At 33.1% G+C, this 19,679-nt stretch overlaps 1 protein-coding gene across 1 annotated transcript in view; it reads right to left on the bottom strand.

The window, feature by feature from the left end:
* The window catches only part of LOC149786380 (dynein axonemal heavy chain 1-like), a 314,616-nt gene extending 295,237 nt beyond the window's left edge, over positions 1 to 19,379 (bottom strand). Inside the window, exons 1-8 of the mRNA XM_089976799.1 lie at positions 19,307 to 19,379; positions 15,369 to 15,543; positions 13,288 to 13,360; positions 7,516 to 7,601; positions 6,161 to 6,249; positions 3,784 to 4,070; positions 676 to 837; positions 33 to 285 (exon numbers count right to left, since the gene is read on the bottom strand). Of these exons, the coding sequence (XP_089832925.1) occupies positions 33 to 285; positions 676 to 837; positions 3,784 to 4,070; positions 6,161 to 6,249; positions 7,516 to 7,601; positions 13,288 to 13,360; positions 15,369 to 15,539 (1,121 nt within the window). The 5' untranslated portion in view covers positions 15,540 to 15,543; positions 19,307 to 19,379. The remainder of the gene's footprint in view (positions 1 to 32; positions 286 to 675; positions 838 to 3,783; positions 4,071 to 6,160; positions 6,250 to 7,515; positions 7,602 to 13,287; positions 13,361 to 15,368; positions 15,544 to 19,306) is intronic.
* Between the last annotated feature and the right edge of the window lie 300 nt (positions 19,380 to 19,679).

Raw genomic sequence — 19,679 nt, 5'->3', positions numbered from 1 at the left:
AATTTAAGACCCTTTTTTTCCCTGGTACTTACCCTTTGTCTTTTAACAGTCCAGGAGCACTCTTTGCCCACTCAACCATTCTTTTCAAGGAAGCTTGGTCCAGTTCACCCACCCCATCCATAGGCATACAGTCCACATACAGACTGTAACGAAGCAAAGCTTCTGTGTGCTTTCTAAGCCGGAAGCATTCAGCTACCCTCGAAGCAAAAACACGTGGGTCTTCAGCAATAAACATCAGTCGTACACGAGGGATCCAATACTGACTTAGAAGCATAAGTCTGGTACCTGAATAATACACATATTAACGTTCTACAAATGATGATTAACTTAGAACCCTTGTCCATATAAACTAATTTCTTTAATTAAACATAAATTTATTTGGTTATTACATTATTATGTAACTATAAATTTAAAAAATTCATTTTATTGATCAAAATTTCACTGTAACAAAAACAGTTTGTACCAATGTTTTGGGACGACTCTTTTTAAGGTAATTGTTCACATCTGACCAAGATTGTGATACTGATATCATCTTTTTTATAAAGTCCAGTTTTTGAAAATTCATCATCAAATCTTATGAGCATTATCATTATCATTATCATCAACAGTGTCATCATTATCATCATCTACACTGGCTCTCAATCAACTTTGACTTTAGCATAATGCAAGACTAACCATCTGGTTGAATTCCTCCATTGACAACAGGATTTCCCTCTTCATCCACTATCCTACCATTGGAGTTCACTCTCTGAACCAAGTACAGCTTTTTCTCTACATCATAGTCCAGTACTCCTACATTAAACCAGTCATACTCAATGCTGGGGTCACGAGGATCCACTGCAATAAAAATCAAGACAGGAAAATTTCTATAATATTCAAAGTAAGAAATCAAAAAGATGCACATTCCACTTTAAATTAACACCAGCACTGAGGCTTTGATGAAATAATGATCTTAAATAAAAATGTTAAAAAACATCTATTCAAATATAATGCATCTTCCAATCAGCCTATTCAAAGACCTGCCAACATTAAAATGACTTTCTCAGTAAGGCAGTCAATTTTTTTTCATAAGTTAGACCAATTTCTGCACAGTGTAATGACATATATATATATATATATATATATATATATATATATATATATATATATATATATATATATATATAATGTACTGATATTGCCGACTTGGAAAAAATATGCATTTGAGAAGTTGCAAAGTGTCATCTGATGGAGTTATTAGAATATTATGTTCAACTAAAAAGTGTATACAGTACACTTAGACCTTAATGAACTCCAGACCAGTTTCAGAAAGTGCAGTTCCAAACCTCATAAAATGGTATTTTGCTATTTATCTCAACACAATCTTAATGGTGATTTAATTTCACAAGGCCATGGCTATCATTTGTTTCAGTGGACAATAATCAAATATAAAATATGATGTCCAATAAATGTAATGATTACCGTAGCTGCTTTTTTCCCAATCAAATCGTCTCAATATTCTTTTCTATACTTCTGTGCTGACTGTTGAAATTTTTAAAAGGTTGAGTGTCCCTTTCATCTTCAATGTGTTTTCATTTTTTGGATGGTATTTTTAAAAAATGATACAACATTTAAACAAATGTTTGATCATTTAAACAGAGATGTTAATCACTACCAGATGTAGAGTATGTAAATGGTATATCCCAAAAAGTTCTCAATCTTTCCTTTAAAAAGTGCTCTGTATCAGATTTAATAATTTCTATCATCTGATATTTTACAGTCCATGTAGTGGTCAGATAGATTAAAATGATTTGACACTGGCGAATCTTTATTCCCACTTGGAATTCCCTTTTTGTCTCACCTACATATTGTTTGCCACATTTAGTGCAGGAGAGTAAATAGGTGACATTATGTATGGTACAATGTCCTCAGAGCTTTGATTTATATTCGAGGTTCATAAATGTGCTTCTGAAGGTTTTAGATTTATCCAATTTCATGCAGAAACTGCAATAAATGGTCTCACAATCTAATACTTTATTTGCAAACGTTTTACCTGTTAGGCCCGGATGATTGCAAAAAAACTTAGCTTTTATTAGTTGGTAGTTAGCTTAGTTAGTTTAAAACCAATCCTCTTTGCACATATTGGTTAATTTTGGAAAATCTGTGGTAGGCCCAAATTGGTAACAGGCAAGAGAATTTTAATTGCATGTTTGAGGAAATAATTAGTTTATGTGGTAAAATCTTCAAAAGAAAAGAAGATCAGTTTAATCATGAGATAAAACTGAAGTGCTCTATGTATACAAGCTCAATAGAAGTTGAAAGTGAAACATCTAAAGGATGAAAAGAACCAATGAACAGCCCTCACAAGTTAGGATGGGATTATATACCCCAATATTTTAGGAGAGAAATATTTCGCAAGATGAGCTTTTTGCTGAAGACTTCTGGAACCCAACAATAGATTGGGTTGTACCACCACTCGAAATGGATAAAACAGATGAATAATCCCATACAGAAGCAGGATTATTTAGACCAATAAATCTTGAAAAAGTACTTTAAGACGGATGGTGACCTTATGATCTCTACAATTGCTGGAATCCACAACTGTATATTGCAACTACAGCAATTCAATATACACAGAACACAATAAAACCTTGATACAGTCTGAAGAAATAATGCAAAAACTGTATGTCAACCCTATAGACAATCTAATTATTCTGCAAGGGCTTAAAATCAATTATCAGTTTGATACACCTGTGGACATGATTTCAACTGGTAATTTGTACAACAGCATTGCAGTGTTATGTATTGTGTTACAGAAACCAACTTTGTCGTTCTATAATATTGTATAAAAAAGTGTCTGTAAATGGAAAATAAAAAGTTCATAAGAGTTTTCTAGTCATTTCTTTGTTTATAAAAAATTTATAAAGAAATTTCCCTATGTTGCCGAAACCCAGCTATGAGACAATGGTTTATTTCAGAACACAGATTGCTAGAACAGTAAGTCACAACAATACAATTGTCACATGACCTAACCAGTAGCAATACTAGCTTCACTGTTGACAAAAGGGTATATATACCTCTCGCTAATAAAACAAATTGCTTAGTTGAACAAATGAATCAACCAGGACAATTCCCTCTGTTATGTTACAATAATAACGAACCTGGTCAGGGACAGGGGGTGACTAGAACACCCCAGGGAAGGAATGCCTCCACATCTAATCAGTCGTTATCTTTACTGAACACTTAATTTAACATTAAAATCTAGCTCTTCACAAACCTGGACAGGCCAATATCCAGATTCAACCACAATGAATGGATTTCGTGGTATTATTCTTAAGTCCATAATTTAAGGGGCATTTCAGTACGAGTCAATCGTAAGAGCTGGCTATACAAACTGGTACACAGTAACAACTAGTCCAATAAGAATAAATGGTATATCCATTCTTCCAATTCCAAAACCCTGAATTCTTTCAAAATTTTGTGCCAAAACAGTTTATTTACATCACCATTTTTTTTCTTCATCCCAGACGCTATCAACATTCTGTTTTCCATGCTGAGAAATTATATTCTATCTACGAGTCCATTGTATTGCTGCTTTAATGCTCTTCTTATCTGTGTCCAAACAGAAACCTCCTTTTCAAACATTTATTGCCCCAAATTGTGAATTTTGTAAATATAATTCAAAATGTATAATTCACTAAAAATTCATAATAATTCTGCAAAATATGGAACTGTTGGAATTTCTGCAATACATATATTAACTATCAATAAAAAATCTACAAGATTAAAATTTCACACACTTACACTCTGCATCAGAGTCCTTGGTAGGTAGCAGTGCAGTACCCGGAATCGGCTTTCTCACACCATTTATTTGACCCAATTTAATCCATTCTTCTGGTGTACGACAGTCAAATTCTTCATTATCAAAGATTTCCAATGGAAGGTAGGGAGGGTAGGGAGCAGGATCATTTGGATTACTGTTCAGTTTCACTGGATCCCCAGATGATTCTTTTGGCATCAATAGTTCTGTCTTTATCTTCTGCTTCTTCAGCAGCTTTTTGAGATTCAATGTAGCATACAGCCGTCTTTTCCTTTTGACAGTAGATAAAATAATAGCTCAACTGAATGTAAAATTGTCATTCCAATGATACCATTTACAAATAAAACTGGTGTCAGCAAGAACCAAATATGCCATTGGAAATCCTACTTTCAACTTTGCACTGATGCATATTTTCTACAAAATTAAATTTAACATTTTCATATTATTTGCTTTTTTTGTTTGTTACATATCCAAGTTTTATAAAACCTGTATCTCTTGTTCCTATGACCAAATTACCACTGATCTGAGTTTTAATTTACCCATGTATCTTTTCTCTCTTACAATACACCTCTCCCTTGATAACACAATGGGGTCCACAAACATAGATCGCACTATGAGTGGTGTGCAAGTTACAGAGGGACCTCCAAAAATTGAAAAAAATTGCTTTGACAGCGAGAAAACAGTGTGTGTGTGTGTGTGTGTGTGTGGGGTCAACACAAGGGAACTGGGCTGTTCAATGACTGAATCTTCATTTTACAATCATGTAATAATTTTTAATAACGTGCTTTTTCTAATGAAGTTGTTTGTTATTCTGTTTAAATAACATTTATTTTCAAAATATCTAACATATGAAAGATCGGTCCAAATGGTTTCAACACCCATCATGTGTACGTGAAAAATAAGTGTATTACATCAATGCTTTTTGTTTTCTTGATGAGTCTGGTTCCTGTAGTGGTGTTTAATAGTATCCTGCCAAATCGGGAGTCCACAAGCAGGGAACTAGACTAACTGTTGATACACCAAACAAGATTCCTTTTTTTCAAAAACACATGACATTTATTTCGTGAGACAATCATCTACATCGAAACTCAATTTTCGTGTTGTTCAATTAGTACTATATTGATATCGTGATTTCATTGGAAGTAATAATGAAATTTCTTATCATCCTTGAGGATATCTCTAAGTGCCAGTTCAAGAATTCTCTGAAACTTGCTGGCCTACAACGGTCTGTATCTGTTAAATCAAGCACTTAATTTTCTGAAGTATTCATTTTGCTTGGCTGCCTTGTTATGTTTGATTACAGATAAGAAAGAGTTGGTTACTTTAAGGTAGTTTATGTTACACACACAATAACATTTATAACAGTGTTCGATTGATCAAAGGAAGTGAGTTCACCCTACATACGACCAGGGCCGCTAGATTTTAAGTATGTAGGATTTTCGTGCCTTTTAACTTTTCTTTTATTCCACCTCCTTTATTTGACTCAAAAGACATAATTAACGTGATAATACAAAGGAGGCCAGCTTTTAATTCATTACTGTGCAACAAAACAACAAATATACTTCCACAAGTCAGTTATCAAAACACTGTAGCACTTAAATAGGTTCTCAGAAAAGCTCACAGACATAGCTTTTACGGCAGATTGACACATTTTACATTTAATTAGAAGAGGACACATTGCATTTATGATGATTACACTTAAAAGGAACTAAAAGATAGAACTAGAACAAAATATTTTATTGATAAAATGTTATTTAATTTGTATTTACTTATTAAAGTATTGCCTTCACTCGGCGTAAGTGACATTTTCATTGATCAAAATTTCCTTACATATTGTCAATTGCGGTGTACTAGGAATGTTGTTTGTTAAGAAAATGTAAAAAATTGTATGACCTATTATTAAATTTGATATTTCATAGTGTTGATCAAAATTTCCAGGTCATATCTACCATTTTCGAGAAAAAAACAAGCAATACATCCAAATTTCCATTACCAATTTTGATCTAAACTTTCTTCAAGATCAACAAATAGGGATCAATTTCTGGGGTATTTTTGGGTTTAATAAATTGGATCCACGTCTGACCCCGTGTTATAAGCGGGTTTGCGAGTTTTCAGTGTGCGAGTTATCGAGGGAGTGGTGTACATATAAATATAACAGTCAATTCTTCCAAAAAGTTTCTGGTCTTGAATATATTTTGTATCTGTACTAATCCTGTAGTGCATTAGTCCACATAGTAGCTATAATTTGCTACAATTTATGTATAAAACAGATGCTCAATCTCAACCACTCAAAGACTTTCCTGCAAAGTGACCTCGCTTTAGAAACTTTTAGGATATATGAAAGATGCCCATTGTGCTTACCTTTCAATCTCAATTTTCCTTGGACACTCCCCAGGCTTGGTATAATATGGCAGCTGGACTTTGGGCTCAGATGCCTGTAGAGGGAAATCCTGAAAGTGAAAACAAAGATGTGATTGCATGATCTGTTAATTTTCTATACTGTACCATGAAACATGAAAAATGTTAAAAGGAATAATTTGACATTGTTTGGCATTCTGCAGTGTTCTAATCAACATCCAGCTAAAACGCTTTCTCATTTACAAACTGGAAAATTATTAAACCCTAATTTTAGAACAGTTGTTTTTGTTACAACGTTAACTGACTCAGTCATGTATTTTTGAATGTGAGCATGCTCTTCAAAAAGATAATGAGAAAAGCTTACCGGGGTTAGGGGAAACAGTTTGAAACCATCTCATGAGAATTTATCTCTTCAAGAGACTTCTATGATAATTTATTTGATCATTCCCATGCTGAAGATAAAGTAAGTACAATGTAAATTTTCACATTCATGGTGGGCTATACAAATTTCATAAACAGAATGGTGCTCAAAGATGATGACTGCACCTCAGAATATGAATAGGGGGTGAAATTCATCTGTCCAACTCAAAATGGCCAGTGAAAATTCCTGGCTGTTGGGTGAATTGTCCAAACAACCACCTGATCAGGCAAGTACTGATTTGGAACTAACCAGTGCTTCTCTTTAATTACAAGGATGTTCCATTAAGAATATTGCTGACTTTGTTCAATGAAGTCCATATTTTTATTAAAGTTTCTTTTCCATTTCTTTTGATCAACCTCATACATGTGTTGATGCCTGCATTATTCTATGATAATAAACATTTACCACAGAAAGAGAGAGAGAGAGAGCAGACTGGTCTAAATTTATAAATACTTACAACTGGTGTTAGGCAGATCACAAAAAAAGTTCCAGAAAACAACCTTGCACATGATCAAATTTACGTAGTAAATGTGACTTTTTCTATTTCAATAATAGCTGGTTCAGTAAGAATTCATATTGGGGTAAGTAAAACTTTTAGTACCTGACTAACAGGGCAACTGGATTTTTAGAGATTTGTAAACCCCTGATAAAACAAAAGTAAAATGTTTAGTAGTAAGCAAATTCCCAACATAAAACATTTTACAAAATCTTGGCCAATTAGCAGTATATATACCACATCACCTATGGTAGTCTCTTTGCTTGATTTACAAAGAATTTATTATCATGAAACTTATTTCAGTAGCAATCTTTAGTGCTAGCTCCAGGAACAACAGACAAAATTCAAAGACTAAACCTTTAACAGCTCAAAATTTACAACATTAATCATTAAAAGTTCAGGTATCTGTTCATAAGTTTTAAAGCCATAATAAATACTTACTGATATGGTTGTAATTGCTGTGCTGGGTCCATGTGTTTGGCTTTTGAGAACTTCATTTATATCAACTGTGCTCTCAAAGGATGTTACTGAAAGGAAAGACATTTGTCTTCAACCAATGGAAGAAGTGTAATGTATATTTTTAAGGACTGTTCAAGAAAAAAAGAAAAAAAGGAAGGGGGCTTCAGAAGGCACTTTTTTTTTAACAAACAACTCCATCCCACATTAAGTTTTAATATGAATGCATAATACATAGCTCTTAGAACAGTCTGGATTACCCATCATTCCCCCATCCATATAATTACAACAAGTGCATTCTACCTCTCCCTTTTTCTCTGAAAAAGTAATTCAGACCCTGAATTATTTGATTTTCAGAGTTCTCTACCCATACACTGGTTTTCAATCAAAAGATGAAGCAAATGTAATATTACTTACATTTGTGTTTTGATCATATTTTTGTTCAGTTTTGAGAAGGAAAGGCTAGATGTGACTACTGATCACAATATGCTATCATTTCAATTCATGATGCTTCAAAATTATCTTTCATATTATGGATTATCTTTCAGATTTTCAGAGGTAAGATAATATAAATAAATGTATTTTAATTTGGGATATATTCTGTTGTTTACTGTCATAAAAACAATACTGATATAAAAATGAATACTTTTTTGTAGACAAAATTTCTAGTGAGAATTAGCACAAATGGCAGTATATGTACAGTCCTTTTATAGTTTTAAGAAAATAAAATAAAATCTCATGAAATGGAACCAGAATTCTTATTTTTAGCACTTAAAACAGCATTGGGCAAGAGTTCTTTACAGGCATGCTAAGCATGGGATTGCAGTAGAATCTAAAACAAGATGCACAATCACCATTATTCAAGCAAAGTTTAATTGAGGGTTGGCAGGACCAGTGGATATTTTTCCAGTTCTAAATAATAATTTACAAACTTCACTTTGCCTCAGATATTTATGTCCCTTTTATAATGATGCTAAATTAACAGTACTCAAGAGTCAGTGTTCGTAAATATATCAATTCCTAATTTATTTTTGTATCCAATGCCTGGAATATACATACAAAAAAGCATACAATGTCTGTTGTTCTGATTGATATTTTAGATTCAAAGAGTAAAAAGAGACCAAAACATTAAAACAAACGGCAGCTGTATCTGATGTATTTCATGTGAAATACATGGTTCATCTGATTAAAGTGCTTACATCATGTTATATTCCCTTTATCTTACATCATGTTATCTTCCCTTTCTTTATCTTACATCGTGTTAACTTCCTTTATTTTATATCATGTTAACTTCCTTTTCTTTATCTTATATCATGTTAACTTCCTTTTCATCTTACATTATGTTATCTTCCCTTTCTTTATCTTACATCATGTTAACTTCCTTTTCTTTATTTTATATCATGTTAACTTCCTTTTCTTTATCTTACATCATGTTATCTTCCTTTTCTTTATCTTACATCATGTTATCTTCCTTTTCTTTATCTTATATCATGTTAACTTCCTTTTCTTTAACTTACATCATGTTAACTTCCTTTTCTTTAACTTACATCATGTTAACTTCCTTTTCTGTATCTTACATCATGTTATCTTCCTTTTCTTTATCTTATATCATGTTAACTTCCTTTTCTTTATCTTATATCAAGTTAACTTCCTTTTCTTTATCTTACATCATGTTAACTTCCTTTTCTTTATCTTACATCATGTTATCTTCCTTTTCTTTATCTTATATCAAGTTAACTTCCTTTTCTTTATCTTACATCAGGTTAACTTCCTTTTCTTTATCTTACATCACATTAACTTCCTTTTCTTTATCTTATATCATGTTAACTTCCATTTCTTTATATTACATCATGTTAACTTCCTTTACTTTATCTTACATCAAGTTATCTTCCCTTTCTTTATCTTACATCATGTTAACTTCCTTTTCTTTATCTTACATTATGTTATCTTCCTTTTCTTTATCTTACATCATGTTATCTTCCCTTTCTTTATCTTACATATGTTATCTTCCCTTTCTTTATCTTACATCACATTAACTTCCTTTTCTTTATCTTATATCATGTTAACATCATGTTAACTTCCTTTTCTTTATCTTACATCATGTTATCTTCCTTTTCTTTAGTTTATCTTATATCATGTTAACTTCCTTTTCTTTAACTTACATCATGTTAACTTCCTTTTCTGTATCTTACATCATGTTATCTTCCTTTTCTTTATTTTACATCATGTTAACTTCCTTTTCTTTATCTTACGTCATGTTATCTTCCTTTTCTTTATCTTATATCATGTTAACTTCCTTTTCTTCATCTTACATCATGTTAACTTCCTTTTCTGTATCTTACATCATGTTAACTTCCTTTTCTTTATTTTACATCATGTTAACTTCCTTTTCTTTATCTTACGTCATGTTATCTTCCTTTTCTTTATCTTATATCATGTTAACTTCCTTTTCTTTATTTTACATCATGTTAACTTCCTTTTCTTTATTTTATATCATGTTATCTTCCTTTACTTTAGCTCCTAATATAGGTAACTGTCAACTCATTTTTCAGTTAACAGGCATGTAGACCTGAACTTTGACTTTAAGAAATATTTTTTGAAAATTGAATTTTGAAATTATTCCCAAAAATACTCCCAAAAAGTGCAGTGCCATTTGAAGTCTTACAAGCTAACATCATTTATAGTTTTCACATACATCCCTGTTTGTTTGTAAAAAAAAAACCCATCATTTTCAGTAACAAAAATCATTAATGTGTTAAAAAATGCACAGAATTTATTCATTTCATTCACCGATTTATAATTTCTAACCTGACTGTGACCAGAGTGGCCCTAACACTGGCATCATCTGTGTGTTGCAGGCTGAATGGAGTGTCCATAAGAACATGGCACCATATTGCATACACTACAGGCAAGTCTAATTTCCTCAGACAAAAGAGTGACATAGTTCATCCTATTTGGTAACTGCTGAATAATTCAATAAATTACCATAAGGTTGAGAGTTTAGAGTAATACCCTCTGCACACATGTACATAGAAATTACACCGTTTACTAAATCCACATGAAAGGCAAATTTGTAGTTGTCACTCTTTTCCTTGGCTTGGTTTGACATTGTAAATATCAGAAACAGACAACGTAGTATTTTCCTCCTATGTACATACATGTGTCATTGTGCATCTAACCCTTGGCTGAAAATGGACTTGTCCGGGAACTGGAAATGAGTGGCAAACAGTGTCATCTTTTACGCTGAAAATGTCTGTTTGGTATCAAATGCACAGACAATAACATTGTTAGGGCCCGCCTGGTCAACATCAGGTTTGTAATTATACATCAATGAATGAACTAAGTTCTGTGCATCTTTTATCTCATTTGTGCTTTTCATTTTTTAAACTGGTAGGGGGTACAAACAAACGGAGAAGTATATCCATACTATAGATATGTTCTATTTTTCAAGTAGCAAATATTATAGTGATTATTTTATTGTTTTCGTTAAGTGTTACTGTATTGCAATACATCATGCATTATGGGTTTGGTATATCCCATAACAAAAAAGGTGAAACTTAGCCTCAAATCCTTATTTACTTTTGAAATTAACATTATTTTAAAAATTTAATTGTTCCCACATTACCATGCTCTTCTCAATATACCACTGTCCATACATTCACAGTTCTAAATGTAAATATAACTCAGTTTGGTTCATAATGCAGTCAGCAGTTATGGACTGTGACTCCCATGTTATAATGAGGAAAAGCTATATTAGTTTGAATTAAAAGTCCACAAAATACAGTTTCCATTCATCTGTCTCTCTGGACCTATGGATAGTTGTATTCATTTGTCATCTTGATTCAGCAACAGTATGTTAAGGAACTACTTCACCAAAAATTACCACAGAAGTTTTCAAGTGTATCAATATAATTGGAACTGTTTATATTACCATCTACAAAGACAAAATTAATAATTACATAAAAGGTTAATGAACCCAACATCAAATTCAACTCTCTGCCTGGTTGAGACAAGCAAGACAGTAGCCTTTCCATTTCTTGATCTTCTTTCTCTTACATCATGTTAACGTCCTTTTCTTTATCTTACATCATGTTAACTTCCTTCTTCTTTCTCCACATTTTTACCTTTCCATCCAGTTTCACAACAATGTCACCTCATCAGTAAATAATATTTTCTTCCAACCAAACAAGCAATCCTTTCGCCTTTTCTTATCTACTTCATGCATTCCCAATTTATTTCATACAGTTGTTGGGAAAATCAATGAGATGCAAGTGTTGCTTAATAGTTCCCCTAGATCTACTTTAAAGTACAGACACATTGTATAAGCTGGTCATAAAATGCAATGCCCTCCTACAATTCAATCTTACTACATGTGAAAGTTTGTTCCTGCACTGCTTCATGACATTACTGCTTGTTTTTCACATTACCTCTCTCCCAAAATCTTTTTAAAAAATGAAGCAATTTTCAAGTACTTGTGCAATTTGATAGGTTCACATTCCTGCTGAATCATAAATACACTGGTTTGTTTTGTTTCAATACTAAGTCCATCCCAAAACCACCATGTTGAAATAACTGACCAATTACATACTGCTGATGTTAATCTGATTTCTGGACACTGCACAGACTAAAAATAGACACCATGTGACACAGTAGAAGACATTACAGCAAGGGAATGAGACAGGGTTTGTATTTATGTATTTATATTGTTTATTTTCAGGGTAGCACTAGAAGCATATTACAGACAGTCATCTTGAAACAATCCTGTCACTTGAGTGTACTATACAGCCAAAATAGAGTAGTTTGATTGGTCATAATAGGAAATCCATCCACCCCTAAAACTTAAATGGTACTGTTCCACATAGTCTTAGCATTTCATTGACAAGTGGCCTTTATATACTGGAGTGATTCAAATGATCTGAATCTGCACTTTTGACTAGAAAATAAAAAGGACTGAGATGGAAAGGGGAGTCACATATACGTGACAATGATCAAAACTGCTACAGAACAGAACCAGGCAATCCACTTTTGTTTTGGGGTTTGTACGATGAGAAATTGAGCAAACATAGGTAGTCTATCGCTTTCCTTTAAATAGGTGGGTAAATTAATTGATTTTAAAATTCTGATTAGAAACTTCTTTAGGCCAGCACATTGTTTGACACTTGGTTGATATGCCAGATGACTAAGCTAACATCAGTTGGCTACTATTTCACCCTGGAGAGAGAAATGACTATGCTAGATATATTGAAGACAAACACAATGAAAACTTAATGGTTGTAATGTTGGTGGTTCAATATAAATAAGATCAACAAAAGTCTTTCAGAAATAAGCAGGATGCAGTCATAAGACACTGTTTTTCTTAAAGAATACAACCCACTGACAAATTATTAAATAAAACTCTTTTTTATTTGGCACTAAAACTTTGTAGCACCTCAAGAAATGGTAAAAAAATAATTATGCCACGACCATGCCATATCAAAATTATGTTATAATGAAATGCACTATGGTGGGGTCTCACTGTTAAAAAACCCAATCTTTTATCTCTTTTATAACAGGCAACATTTTTCCAGTTCTCTGTATTTCTTTTATTTCAAGATGAGATATTTCTAGTGCAATGCTTTTTAAATTTGTCATCTTATTTTCTTCACAAAGATTCTTACCACGTTTCCTTATCCCAAAAGTAACAAGAATTTTATATGTTAATACAGCATCAATCAATTATCTAAGCTGACAATAAACCTACCCAGATTTAATTCATACCTTTTGGTGTGTGTTTTTCCTTGGCCACATTCCAAAGTGTGTCCTGTGCTGTGAGGGGACCATTCAATACATCCTGGAAAATAGCCAGGCAACTAGTGTTATTCATCAATACAAATTGTTTTATCATAGCTGTATAAGCCAACAGCTACATTAAAATATATACATTTACTTTTGTATCGTGATTTTACACAATCTTACATTTATGCTGAGTCAATAATTGATAAAATAAACAATGTAGTTTCTTAAATATGCATGAACATAACGATGAACATGACTTACAAAATAAATCATTTTTAACAAAGAGAAGATCATATTCAAATATACTGCATAAGAATATCAAATATATCAAGCCCATATTCCTAATCCTTTGATTTCACCCTAAGGTCTTCTTTGAAAGTCACAGAAATATGTACATACAGCTTTCATATTTTCATGCACTGCATGAACTCAAAACCTGACACTTACGTAAATGGTAAAAGCTGAAGTCTTCTGTCATAGGGTGGGAAGGCTCTGAATATTATAATATCTATAATTTAACATCTCTCAAAAAGATATATAACATTGTCTTGACAGACCAGCTACATAAAATTCAAGACCTAAGCAACCTTTCCGCTCTTCCATAACCAAATACTAGTTGACAATGACACAGAGTCATTATCCACAGCATATATATATACAGACTCTTCAAGCTGTGACCATGTATATAAAGTTTGGTCCAAAAATGTTAAAAATGTCATTGGAATTAAAGCTATTTTAAATCTTGCTCCAAGGGAGGGAGTCACTAATGATATCCCTATTGCACAATAGTACTATAGGAATAAGATAACTACCTCTCACTCAAGTTGTAATTAAAACGGTCACATTTGCAACTAAAAGTTCAGTCACGGCAAGAGAAATTTTTTAAAATGTTCACCCTCTGGTGACCTTCAAAATTATAAAGCAGCAACTAGAAAATGATGCCAACTCTTTCTAACTACTGCTGGAGTTGCCATCTTTACATGTGACTAGAAGTCCACAGTGATTTTCTAGTTCAATTTTTGAGGCAGAATATAGTCCCCATTACCAATCCAAAAGTTGTTTTATTCTCCTAATTTTGATCTAAAAATTCATCATCCAGACAAAAAAGTAAATACTTAAATGGCATTTTTCATGAATCAACTTGTAATTCATTTTACAGATCATATACATAAAAAAGTCACTTTAGAAACAAAATCCCATCAGTAATCATTATTTTCTTGTACTGTCAAATTACCAATTCAGTCTTATTGCATGTAATTTTCAAATTATATTGACCCCAGAGCCCAAGTTGAAACAAATAGGAAAATTCCAAGTCTGGATTACAGCCTATTTATAGAGACCAGCCTAAACATGACCTCTGCAATGTCATCTAACAGTACATGTCCAGACAAATGCAGCCATGGAGAAAAACACATCAAATTTAGTTGGCAGTAAAATTATTCAAATTCAAACTACAATAGATGCAAATATAGCTATGGCAAAATTAATGTAAATTATCACCTGAAGAAAATGTTGAATAAAGATCTTTATAAGTGAATTTGAATCCAGGCAATTTCTAAGGAAATGGCATAAAAAAGTCTAAATTGTTAATTTTAATGGATGGCCTGAGGTTCAAGCAGATGATAACTGTTGAACATTCTGTAAGACAAATACATAAGAATAGGTATACTATTAAAAATAGCTTTAGACTTTTTTATAATTACTCCTCAGTTTGCCTTAACTACAACATTCACATTTTTCACCTTCAACATTTAATTTTCCACTCCAGTGATCTGTGCTCACAGTGTCCATGTGGAACAAATTATTAGGACTTGGTGACCTAAAATTTGAAATGGACCTCAAAATGTTTAAGTTGGTCAGCTACTAAAGTATGAAAGGTACTAAAGGTTAAGGCAACTAATGGTAGAAGTTAACAAAAGGTGAAGATTTTAGTTAAGGCAAATTAAAGAGCAACTGAACATGGTCCCTATATGTCTCACTTTTGGAAAGAAAGCTCACATAAAAACATAAAAATTCAATTAAACAGTATATAAACCATAAATGCACAATTGCTGATTATTTACCCCAAGCCTTCCATCATCAGCATCTGATGCTATAATGTCTGAGTAGAATCCTCTCTGCTTGATTTCTGGGTACAGCTGGCCTGATGCTGTTGATCTTGGAGTATTTACTTGAGTTCTGTTGGCAGAAAATGGCTTTCCGCCATGTGCACTTCTGCTTGTTCTACTTGCCATTTATCTGTGAAAAGAACCACAGTCTATAATGAATTTTAAGGCTGAAAAAATTTAATCAACACGATCATTCCATCATTTTCCTTACTACAACCTCAAAGGCTTCATCAACCACCATCAGCAGCATCTTTCTATCTCTTCCTATTTACCTTATTCTCTACAGGCTTTGAAAACTACCACCTTCGTAAACATGTGATTTTCAATACCCAGATAGTGCCAAGGCTATAGTCTTTTTTAATCTGTACCAGTTTCTAATAGTGTTCAATTATTGTCTGATTAAAACTAACATACTGAAATAAATTAAAAACTCATGTCACTGTGAAAATACTTCAGATTATCTAATTCTTTTAAGAAACTTATTGTTTAAAATCAAGAATTTAATCACCCTTTAAAAGAGTTTGATTTTAAGTATTTTATCATTTTATCTTAATTATGTCAGATCAGGTATGACATCTGTTCTTTTAGGTAACAATGATAGGTTGCATAATGAAAAGAATCTCAAAGTTAAATTCATGTACACTTTACCATAAACATCACACAGACTATTTTTCAATCTTCAAATGGAGAGCACCCTTTGTATATAATTGTACTTATCCCCTCATTCGTATATATGTGCAAACCATTTCTCTTACATTTTTTCATAATCTTATGGATTTTTATTGTGTTTTGTTAAAGTTATGTACCCTCCACCATGATGTCAAAGCCATATGTAGCCTTGTAAAACACAACTTATGTAAATACCGACAGGAACGTAACTCTTATGTAAAAATTCTGCCTAAGAGTGTACAAATACAACACACGCTACAATATAATGTGTCCCAATATTAGTGAGTACAACAGAGCAGCACAATGGTTGAGGTTAATCCTTCTGGCAATATCAGACATGCCAACTCTCCCAATGTAACTGGAAGTCTCCCAATTGAGTGTAGAAAACCTAACAGTCCCAAACAGAAGCAAAATTCTCCGAAATTTAAAAAACAAAACATTTTGTTTAGTCCATCTGAGTCTACAAGAAGTAATCAGGGCAATCACTGCATATATGTGAGAGTCCTCCATATGCGTGCAATAACTGGGCAGTAAATTCATAGACTTAAAAGTTACTGCATTTGTATGGGAAAATATGAACGAGTTTTGGGATGGAATACTGCACGACCTTGGGAGTGCAGTATATCCTTCCGACAAAACAAGTTCATATTTTCCAATACAAATACAGTAACCTTTTTATTATATGCTCATTTTTTTATTCTACCTAAGGTTTAATTATATAAACAAAATACACTACAAGAAACAACGTAAATGAATGAATGCCCTATTCCAAACTAAATACACAAGCGCAGACTTGTCATTACACAATGACATCATTATTAATGTGCACATAACTCCGCCAAGATAAATTTGAACTTAGTTGCACGCTCGACATAACTTTCGAAAGAAAATGGCGTGTCTAGTTAAAAGTGAAATTTGCAGTCATATTGTGAATGAATGCCCATTGCAACAACTTATCCATTTGATCTGGAATGAATATATTTTGGCATTTTGTTTCGATTTGATGAAAGTTTGTGATTTTGGACTGGATTCATCTGTGCAAATTATACATAAAATACATCGGACTGAAGTGGCGCGGGAGAAGCGTGTTTACATCTGCAAATGTGTTTCTGTTTCTGTCATAATGTGGGAAAAATATGAAGTCTTTCAATTGCAATTATCAAAAAGACGCTATGGAATTTAATGCTTATTTCATTTTGAGTGCAGTAAGGAGGATGCAATTGCACTTGTCATCGAAATTACAGCACAATTTCAAAATGTGTAATCCAGACTGAAAACCCATGACATGACTCATGTAATTCGGATTTGCAGAATTAAGAAAGTACATTTTGAGGAAATTCAGGATGTAAAACTGTGAGTATATTTTATTTTGCCATTCTTATCATCAGCTGAAGAAAAGAGTATATGACTTGTCACTTGTATGTTATAGGTAAGGACCTTATCTTCCGTCTGTTATATAATGTAGCTAGCCTAAATCCGTAACATTGTATCAACGCGTAATGTGCCAAAACAACTGGGTTTTTTTTCAGTCCACGAAACATGTTTTAGTTCATTCAGAAACAAATTTAAACAACCACAACGTAAAGAGCCTCTTACGCGAGTGTACATGATTTGTGTACAAATCAAAAGTGCTGGCATCTGCATCCATTGTTTGTTTACAATAGAAAGTAGTTCCTTTATGCACGTGAATGCTATATGTGTATTGTCACACGAGTTCAGTATCGAGTAATATTGAACGATTCTGACAATGTAAAGTTAACGGGGGAAAAAATGAGCATATAATAAATGTCATTCCTGTTTCAACCACTTGCCAAGTGGGAATATGTTTGATAATTGATCATTTTAGTTGTGCTGATATTTGCAATGATGGAATTCAGTGGATGAAAGATCCCAAGATGTGCATGTCGTCATTTTAAGAATACATCAAAAGAATATGACACAATAGCTGGGCAGCAAGTTCAAAGACTTTGACTAGCTGCTGAGTGGGAAAATGTGCTGATATTTACAATGACTGAATTCACAGGCAGAAAGACCCAGAGATGTACATGTGGTCTTTATAAACATATATTATAAACATACATCAAATGAATAACTTAAGCTTTCATTACTGTGTTCATTTCTGAGTGTAGCAGAATAAGTAGTGCATGTGACCTTGAAATCAAGACATGTAGGGACTTAGACAAAATGCCATTTGCAAATTTGGACAAGCATTTTGGGATAAAATGGCAAATTGATGAAGATTGTAATGAGATTCAAAAGAGTGCTAAAGAAGAACTGATAGTTTTGATGGGACAGTAGCCAAGTGTAAAAAAGTGCATGATGCCTTAGTGTTTAGAATAAGAACTTTCCTTGGAGTGACAAAATTCAGTCTCACTCTGATGGACAAGCAAAACTAGTGGTGTAACGAATTGGAAAATTAAACTCAGTGGCAACCTAATTTGTAATCTGTTCTTCTAATCCATATTTTCAGGAGGGGACAGCAACTTTTATTGGTACAACTCAAATTTTTACCAAATTAGACCTGGACACCTAGTTTTAAAATATCCTAGCGAAACCTCTGGTACGTATATAAAAAAAGCAAAAGAGGTGGCCAACATGCATGTTGCATAGTTTGCAATTCCGACTTTGGAATACTTCATGGAGGGAAGAATGATGTTGAAAAGCATTGCAAAATTTCCAACCATATAGCTAATGATAAAATGGCCAGGTCAATGCCAAAACTGTCACTTTACAAACCCTGTTTTGCACTTAAGGCCTATATGATCATTACCATAAAAGTTGGCATGTATGTGATATACAGGAGCCACATTAATAAATAAATCGTACAAGCATATCGATAAAAGTCTTGTTCCACATATTCATCGAAACTACTGCGATTCTGCAATCTAGAACGCGGGAATGGTGTTGCGGTTGTGGCCCATATTTAGATCGAAGTGATAAAGTTTGCGAGAAAGAATATTGAATTGAATAGCAGAGAGAGGCAGAAATACAGAAATTAACGTTATGTATAGTGTTTAAAATTACTGGTGTTATTTTGAGCAGAAAAGTGATTTATGATTATTTTTTTTTAAAACAGCAATAATAAAACAACTTTAGATGTGCTATCTTGGTGACGTAACGGACACCTGACATACAAAATATCATAGTAAATAGTGATACTTTCTACAAGTAAATTTGATGAACAGTTTGTCAGAGTGCTTTTTAAGCAATCAATATTACTTTACCTCGTATGTATCATGCTCTAATGCGTAGATAATCTATGGCAAATGGCGCAAGAAAGTTTCGTGTACATTCAAGATGGCGATGTAACTATAGCGATTCGGATCCTACTAATCAAGTATCAAAATCAAACACGCGGTTCCGGAATGCAATACGCGACAAGTTATCCGGAAAGCAATAAAAGCAGGTTATCCATAGTGTCCATCTCATATTAAATGACATGCGGCGAGGATTCCGAGACCAAGCAATTTCAGTCCGTTGGAAGAGGGGGAAGAAAAAAACAACAACACAAAAAACAATTCCTTTAAAACTAAACCAGTTGTCAGAACTTGCACTACCTAAGCAGCAGAGGGGGTGAACAGACCTTTGCCTGAAAGG

This window comes from Sinohyriopsis cumingii, chromosome 12, assembly GCF_028554795.1.
Source record: "Sinohyriopsis cumingii isolate HCF-2022 chromosome 12, ASM2855479v2, whole genome shotgun sequence".
Classification (NCBI taxonomy): domain Eukaryota; kingdom Metazoa; phylum Mollusca; class Bivalvia; order Unionida; family Unionidae; genus Sinohyriopsis; species Sinohyriopsis cumingii.
Note: the sequence above shows the minus strand (reverse complement) of the source record. Positions and strands in the feature narration are given on the sequence as shown.